This window comes from Nilaparvata lugens, unplaced genomic scaffold, assembly GCF_014356525.2.
Source record: "Nilaparvata lugens isolate BPH unplaced genomic scaffold, ASM1435652v1 scaffold8362, whole genome shotgun sequence".
In the NCBI taxonomy this organism is placed as follows: Eukaryota; Metazoa; Arthropoda; class Insecta; order Hemiptera; family Delphacidae; genus Nilaparvata; species Nilaparvata lugens.
Genome location: NW_024094108.1, coordinates 1 through 9,240, shown reverse-complemented (window position 1 = coordinate 9,240; position 9,240 = coordinate 1). Strand labels below are relative to the sequence as shown.

Below are 9,240 nucleotides of genomic sequence, written 5' to 3'. Positions count from 1 at the left end.
CTAAAAAAAAAATCGGTGAACACATAAAAAAGTTATTGAATGTCAAAATCTGAGGCTCGATTTTTATTTATATAGATTAATTTACCTAATTTACATGTAGATGAGTTTTTAATTTAGAAAAATAGGAAGTATTCACATAACTATTTTAATTACTCTGAATTTGAACTGATTCCCCCCATATTTTGTGTTGATCCAAGAAGTTGCTACGATAATAATACAAAAAAGTGAATGTCTCAAAACAAAATTCAATCCCTTGTTTTAGCAAAATATATTATAAATGATTAGTTCTGATTAACGGAAATGTATTCGTGATATAATATACCCTAGTATTTGATCAATTTACTGTTGCAGGAATGAAAATTACTTCACCAATCTGGTTGTATTGAAAAGAGAGAGACTGAACTGTTTCATTGAAAAGAGAAAGGTGACATACCCGGTAGCCGATGCTGAGCTCTATAGCAAATACCTTGACCATCTCCACCAATTGGGATGCATTCCTGTGGCCGCTAATAGTCCCAGTAAGTCAGGTGAGCTGAACATTCATTCAAATTAATACAATATGAAGTTGGACTTGATTTCAATCCATTATTTTATTTTTATTTTTATTTATTTATTTACAATGCAAATGACACTAATGTAATGACATTGAAAGATAAAATAATAAGGTAATCCTTGTGCTATTTTTCTCCCAAATTTATAGGTGACAAAGTCCAAGATGAGGTTAGAATTTCACGTGTACAATTTTTATAAAATTTTGGTCCAAAATAAACATTAAAACTATAAATTTTGAATGTAGATGGCTTAAATTGATAAATTAATTGGAAATATTCCACTGAATTACCACTTTTAACGAATAATATTAAGTTATTTAAGAAAATTTGGAACTATTCAAGAAACACAAACTCGTAAACACTGATCATTTATCTCAAACTGTGATTGCTTGAGCTTGATAATTCAAGTCATAGTTATTCTGTCATCACTTCACATCACAAGATAGATTGCTCTCTCATTCTCTCTCCCTCTGTTTTTAGTAACATGAAGTCAACCGGGTATTCCTATTGCTCTCAACTGAGCGTGTATAAATTAGACATCAATTTATGATTATTAAATTATCCATAGTTAAATGAGGACATTCAACTTTTATTTTATCAAATATTTGATTTAGATTCACGTGCAACTGAGCCATAGCCAACAACATGTATCTCATGCGATTTCCAACGATAGAAATTATTCTATTAAATAATAATTAATGTTTTATCATTATTGTAGAAGCTAGTGCAGAGATTGACACAGATCTGAGCGGTAAGATAGTTTTGGTGAGTGAAGCTTCCTCGGATATTGGAGCCGCCATTGCTGAGAAGCTGGCTCTGTGCAATGCGAAGGTCGCCATGTTTGCTGCAAATTTTGAGCAACTGGAAAATTTGAAGAAAAAATTGCAGCAGGCTGGAGCTAGCCATGTGCTTGCTATGAAAGTTGATGTCACTAGTTCGAATGAGGTGAGATTTTTCAATTTCCTTCAACTATCTTGTTTTATAATTTAGTGCGAAATTGGTGTGTGGTGATGGATATAATGTATTCTGAGCAATTAGATAGAGGCGTCTGGAATAGCTGTGACCCCTGGCATTCCCTGCATGCGACTGATCACTGGAGTTTTGGTGGTGGGGTCAAGGAACTCGACAGTCTACTTTTTTCCCAAAGTCGGACGATTCCATTCCTTGCTCATTACTGGACAATGTCCACAGTGAGAGAGGAGGAATTATATGTAAGAGTGAGAAAGTCAGTCCCACTCCTACCTGCTCTCTTACAGCGTTTGAAATGCCAGGATCACAACTATTCACGAGGTCTTTATCACACTAATTATTGTTGAGTAATCAAATCCTTGGCCTTTTGATTCTTACAAATATTTTCTAAAATTACAGATACAGTATCAATTGTTTTTCCCCAAAATTTACTAAATTAAACAATGTCTGTTCATAGAAACTCTCACTGCCACAAAACCACATTTCAATAGAATCAGAATGCATGTCAAACCACATATACAGTGCATACAGGGAATCTAGGGTTCAGGTGAATCTCTAGGGTTTTTATTATATTTTTTATCTACATGTTTTTGTGATGTATGGATAAAAATAGATTGATCTGTTAAAACTTCCAATTATTTATTTAGGAAAAATGGCATTAATCGATAACTTGCATTAAAAAAGATAGTCAGTAAATTATCCAAATTACGGTTGCTTCTAATAACCTAAGATTGGGTGGTATTATACGTTATTAATCTATTTTTTCCTACAGATACCCTGAAAAGTGACCATTTGTGCACTGATTGCAGGCTGCAAAGAATCACTTTTCCGCACTAGTGCGCAAAGTGAGTACTTTGCGTACTCCAGAGTTGCAGCATGACAACGCAAAATAGTTAGTAGGTTATATGGAGCACCAGTGCAGCAAAATCAAAATTAAGTTGGTAACAGTGACTGCTGTGGCTGCTATAGTGAGCAGAGGTGCAACGAAGCACAACGCGCTAATTATTATTCATTATATATTATAACCAAGGACAACGACAGCACAGTGCCACCACAGCACACACCACACAGCTGCCCCCCGCCATTCAAACACTACTACATTATTCAGGCAATTTTACCCATAATTACCCACTTTTCATATTCAATGGTAACTGTAGGAAAAATTTAATGTGAAATACGTGCGCAAAGTTCGTTTGCTGCACTCAACAAACCATTCCGCCCTCGCCTACGGCTCGGGCGTAAACGTTTCTTTCGATGCAGCAAACTGTCACTTTGCGCACTAGTTGCACAAATAACTATTAAAACTTTAAAGTGAAAAACACATTCTTTGGTGTGGCGAGGACCGTTTCGTGCTCTCAATGAGAATGTGCAACACCAGCACGAAACGGTCGTCGCCAAACCAAAGAATGTGAGTGTTTTTCACTTTGAAGTTGTAAAAATGCATTAATAATAATATTAGTGAAAACAAGATGGATAACCAACAACGGTATTAAACGTTATGAATTCTCGTATTTATTCATTTCTCAATCTGTCTGTATTTGAAGTCAGTGCATTCATTTTGTTCAATAGCAGTTGAATTAAAGTACAATTTAATCCAGGATTAAATCAAAATAGGGTTGCATTCATTATAATGTGTAACAGTTGGCTGATTATTCAAACTCAGAATGAAATAAAACTGCTATCAAGTATATGGGCCTACTCATCATAAAATTATATAAAAACGAATATTTGTTTTAATAAATCACAAAGGAGACTGGGAATGTGAGATTATAAAAATTGTATGTTTTTCAGGTGAAAAATGCAGTTGGGATTATTGAAAAGTGTTGGGGTCCAGTGGAAATTCTAGTGGACAATGGCAACTGCATGTATTATCAGGTGATGAAGAACTGCGACGTTGCCAAGTGGTGCAAGATGGAAGATGTGAATGGCAAGGGATCGCTCAATTGTCTGGCAGCTGTTGTTGGAGGCATGGCTGAGAGGAAAAGTGGCCGCATTGTCAATATCACATCAGATGCTGGCAAAGTTGTAAGTTGAAATGAATAATATCCAATCTCAGTTACAGAGTCAAGTATTCAAACGTGCTTATTGGGGACACCTCTCTAGTCACATTCACTTGAATGGCAAGAAGCACTCATGTTTTTATTTATAACCAATGCTGACAGTTTGCATTAAATTGCTGAATGCAGCTATACCAGCTGACAACAGCTCACTGACCAACAGTTGAACAAATCTGTATTTATTAACTTAACTTTTGTTGAGCTCTCCTTATGCAAGTGGAGTGTTACATGATAGTATTCAGGACTTCCTATATATACCTCTATTGGTAGTATACAGGAGGTCCTGTAGTAGTTCAAGTGTTACTAAAATAAATTCACTCAAATTATAACCACATGTAAGAGCAAATCAAAATATTGCGTTGTGAAACAATTAATAATTTCAAATATATTCATTTGTATAGCTTCATGTTATCTTCATAAATAATAATCTTGCTCCTGGCTAAAAGTACGTCTATTAAATTCAACCCTGATAAAGTGATGTCATCTAACAAAACCAATGCCTCGAGAACCAATGAGTTTATTAATCAGTGGTTAAATTTGATAAATTCACTAAAAACTTGCCAATCTGTGCTAAGTATGTAAGTTGAACAACTTGGAAGTAGCTTTCAATACAATTCATTAGTCATGTATTACCGGTACCCAAAACCTGAAGAGTCTCAAGAACTCATGATCACAGTAATCATTTTTGAATTGTTTTCCGTTTGAGTTTCTGTTCTACTTAAATATATTCCATCTGATACGAGACTGACCTCATTTAGCGAAAAGCAAAAACTGCGTTCTCTGTTGAAATCAGATTTAGAATAATTCGACTTTTACCAAAACTTCATAAACCCTCTCAATGAAAAGTCTCTATCGTTTTAAACAATGCAACATCTTTCAATTACAACATCCCAAAATTGTTCAACAGTCTTGTTTAATAAACCAGTGTTGATTTATTTTGTCTAGACTCAGCGCTTAAACCTAGTGCTGAAAACGCCGTTAGATGGTGCCACCTGTATTTTGACTTTATTTTTCTTCTTTCGTTCATTTCCATAGCATACACATTTCACTGGTATGCATCAGATATTTTTCAGGGCTTTCTATTTGTTTGTTTTTTAACAATTTTTACTTTCAGTTTTATTGTTTTGTTCATTTTTGTTTGCTTTTCATTTGGTTCTAGGTGATGAAAAAATTTGATTTTTCTAGTAGTGTGGAGACTCTGAACCCATCAGATGTGGCTAATGCAGTGGTATCTGCCCTCAAGCAGCCATTTTCATGTTCAATATTGAAGTAATCAACAGGCACCTACTCAATATTTCACTTCTATTGGCACATTATTCATAACAATACTATACTAGTGATTTCCACCAAGGATCTATTATCATAATATTAGTCTTATATCCAAAGTGAAGTAGGTACTCCTTTTTGTAGGAACCAATAATCTTGTCATCGAATAATAGCATTAGACTTTTTCATAGTTTTTCTACTTTTCTATTGGAATGATTAATTTTTTGATTGTTACATGTGCAGGCCTTTAAATATTTTCAATTATATTTTTTGTTTTGATTGATGTGAATCACAAATTGTTGTGTACACTTGAGTATTGTAGAAGTGGAGGTAAAATTTGTTGAAATATATTACCTGCTCAATATTCCATAATAAATGAATTCTTGATGTTACAAGGGAGTATTACAATATAAAATACTGAAAATCGTAATATCATATTCATTTTCTAAATAAAAATATCAAAATTAGTATTGTAGTTGAAATAAACTCAACAAAAATGGTGTAACTTATACTGATACAATTCGAAACTTTTCTTGATTTCACTTTTTTATCAGTTATTTATTGTTACTATATTATTAATGCATATTCTATAATTTGCTACAGTATTTCCAATGACTTCTTATTCTAATTTGGTTGTCTTAGTTTGAATTACAAATTATTGATTATAATTTTGTAGAAGTAGTGGTAGAATTTGTTGGAATTTCAGACCTGCTTGATTTTTCATGATGACATAATTCTTTAACATAGAGTATAGTAAATCACTCACTAATATTTCTATTAGTAAGTTGACGTATTCCTTTAAGATTGAACACTATAATCCTCTAATAAAATTTGATCTTTTTTATAATTTTGTTCAATTATTTGTCCTACATCTTATCGTTTTTCATTCGCAATTAACTTATTTTGGCTTCCATTTTTTCCCATTTAATTTTGTTGTACAGTATTTATTTGAATTGTAGAATAATTGTAGTTCTGTTGATCATGATTTAGTATGTGTAGAATTCATTAGAATCACGGACTATCTATTATTATAGTGAGGTCCACGTTATAATGGCAGTGAAGAAAGATGAGAGAACGTGTTTGCCGATTCTCTATAGTTTGACCTTACTATAGTAGTTTTTCCACTTTCAGGATCATAATATGTGTAATTTAATTTATTGAAATTGAAAATATTTCCCTATAGCTTTATTGAAACATCGCGAGAGGTGTCTTCCGTCGTGTGTAAGGTATAGATGGTTGAGTCACGAGAAAAAGCTTGAAATTGCCGCAGCCTGATATGGGGACCAAGTTTCTTGTCGTGACTGAACAATCTTTACTAATACTGTGCCTCAATAGTATTGAAAAGTTAATGAATTTTATTTGAGAAAATATCAAAGTACTGTAAATTAGTGCATCTAACAGGTAATTTTGATAGACCATAACATTGTATAACACAGTATGAGCCAAAATATTGATTTGTTTGGCTAGGAAAGCCTTGGATAGGTATTATACAATGGAAAATGTGTATTTTGGCAGTAGGACATATTATATAGTTTCCGTTTCTATTTTTGCGAGTACGGTATATATTATTCTCCTTCTCTCTATAGCCTACTATTTCAAAATTCCTGAGCAATCATGTTCAGAATTAATCGTACTTTCACATGATTTATCATGTGTAATTCATGATTCTTTTTCATGAGTAATTTTCCATTACTTTAAAATAGGTACCTAATCCAAGTTGTATAGAGTAAACCAGTAAAATAGAATGTTCCCAAAATTTAAAAATAAATCTTCAAAAATTCCCCTTTTTGAAAAGCTGTAGCTACAAAACCAAAATATTTAGAATCCTGTGCGACCATTCAATTATAAAAAATGTATTGTCCTAGAGTTTGTAGAGAACGCTTATTTTTTTGAAAAAAGCGCAAGGATTTTGAGATGAAATGGAAAAGTCTCAAAACAATTTTTTGAGGTTTTTTAGAGGTGGAGAAGCCTTTTTGGCGTTTCAGCAAATTACAGATTTGAATTCTTCGCTCCAAAATACAAATAAAACGTCTAGAAAACTTCTTTCGTGACTGTTTCCTAAGAAATTCCATTTTATTGGACTAATAATCAAGATGTATTCCATGAATTGGAATTGATAGGGTTTATTAGATAGTTTATTAAAAATATGGTATATATGTATTCAACGGTACATCAAATAGAACATTGAATAGAAAGTAGAAAGCTATAAAAACCTTTTTTTTGATAAGCTGACGAATTTCCCACCTTTGGCAGAAAAACTTATACAGTACTCGACAAGGATCTATTAGGATTAATATTTTTTATCGAAATTGATGCAAAAAAACGTCAAATTGAAGGAAAAGTAAAAAATAACATTTTAAAATGAGGAAGGCTACGGTACTGCTGTACATCAAACAAAATTTCATGAATCAATTCTTTCCAATAACTGGTAAACAAGATATTCATATGGTTTCTATTCTGAAATGTATTTTTCGCCACACTTGGATGTAATGAGCTGGTTTACGTGCGTCATATGGAGGCCGAAAGTGATTGTTTTCCGACCAGGCCGGTAAAACTTTACGGCCCTAGGGCTGTAAAATGACCTTGAATAACAGCTGATCGTGTCCAATCTCACAAAAATCATAGAGAGATAATCTCATAACGACTGTAATAATCTATATAATATGTATCGTGAATCGCGGTATTATGTCTATAATATATTTTATAAATTACTGTTTAATAAATTAATATTTATTATTGTGTTTTTGATATTAAACAATGAATACAATGGCTGCATTGTCCATTGTCAGAAAGGTACGTATCGCAAGTATTTAAAAGTGAAGAATCGAATTTGAAATCAAAGTACAATAATTGTATCAATATTTAAAAGTGAGGTAGAGTAATAATTGTTTCTTTTTTATTATCGAATTCCACTTCTTAATGCAATACAATCAACTATAATAACAAGAAAATACAGCAGAGATCTGAAGTTTAAGGTAAGCCTACTGGTGAAACTCAGCCTTGACTAAAAAATTCCTAGTAATTTTTCCGTAATTCATTATTAAAACTTTTAGATAATTTTTCTTTAATATTGAACCATATAGAGAAAACATTAGGCCCACTCAAGAATGAATCTTCGAATGTTTTCTCTATGATTTCATAGCAATATTTTGTTGTGAATATGCCGGCAAACCGGCTTCAAATTAATATGCCGCTATACACTATATTATAGTAGCCTACATACGTTACCTGACTTAATTCAGAGTGAAAATTTTATTGTGAAACAGATAATAATATTAATTTTAATAATATAAGTCATGAGCCAAAGTCTGTTGTACCTTTGACTATAGAAAGAACCTTCTTCTATAGAAAGAACAACCTTCTTTCTATAGTCAAAGGTTGTACGCTTTTTAGGAGTGAAGTAAACTTTTTTAGAAGTCTAGTTTACAGTATTACGTGTATGCTAAGTGTTATCAGTCAGGCCTCGACTTTCAACAATACTCAATGGCCGAGAGCGTAAAGGCATTATACATCAGAACTTCAAAGCTCAGTGAATAACAAACATGATGTAGGTTCGAATCTCGATCAATGACATTTTTTTTGTCGATGAATTTCGACTTTTATTAGCTATTTTTTATATTAGTTACCATAATTTAAATTTCAATCAATTTTTTAGATGTATTTTGAGACAAAACTGTGAAATATGCAATTATATTAATTTTTTCATCACATTATTCCAAAATAGTAATGAAAATTCTATTCATCCATCTATCCATGAGATATTGCACCGGGCGCAAAGCGCGAGCTATAAAAATTCAAACAATTATTCGAAATATTAATAGTATAAAAATATGGTCACTATTGTAAATTATTAATTAGTAATATTGAAATTAATTGACAGTAAAAGTTGTCATAACCAAGATTCAAACTATCAAAATAGGCTGTTTGAATTTTATTAATTTTCCAATTTCTTATAAATATTGGGAAGTTTTTTTTTTTGGTGTGGCAAAAAATAGCGTTCGCAACACGGGCAAAAATGTTTTTCCGGCTCTCGAACGCTTCAAGTTCTCGACTTCGTCTCGAACTTGAAAACCGCGATCTCGAGCCGGAAAACGTACATTTTCGACCCTAGGTGCGAAATATACTATTAACTTTTGGCTGGCTGGGTGAAAAATCATTAGCCAGATTTGTCTAGACTAAACGGTTCTCTGGTAGGACTACTGTTTTGTCAACAATGAAAAATCAAGATTTCCGCTAATTTTTTATCTACTAAATTAACAATCTTTAGAAAAAAACTCGTGAATTGCAAATTCACAGGACTAATGCATAATATTCGATCTAGTGAGTTTTGGCTTGAAGGCGGGATTGAACCATTTGATTTTTCCCGCAAAATGTTTGAATAATATCATCGAGAAAAC

The 9,240-nt window shown here is 32.5% G+C and overlaps 1 protein-coding gene across 1 annotated transcript; it reads left to right on the top strand.

The window, feature by feature from the left end:
- The first annotated feature begins 341 nt into the window (after positions 1 to 341).
- On the top strand, positions 342 to 5,690 carry LOC111057840 (uncharacterized oxidoreductase SSP1627-like). Its single transcript, XM_039419082.1, has 4 exons — positions 342 to 527; positions 1,270 to 1,496; positions 3,312 to 3,545; positions 4,737 to 5,690. Exons 2-4 carry the CDS (start codon positions 1,389 to 1,391, stop codon positions 4,848 to 4,850), a joined length of 456 nt encoding a protein of 151 aa, XP_039275016.1. The 5' UTR covers positions 342 to 527; positions 1,270 to 1,388; the 3' UTR covers positions 4,851 to 5,690.
- Positions 5,691 to 9,240: the final 3,550 nt, after the last annotated feature.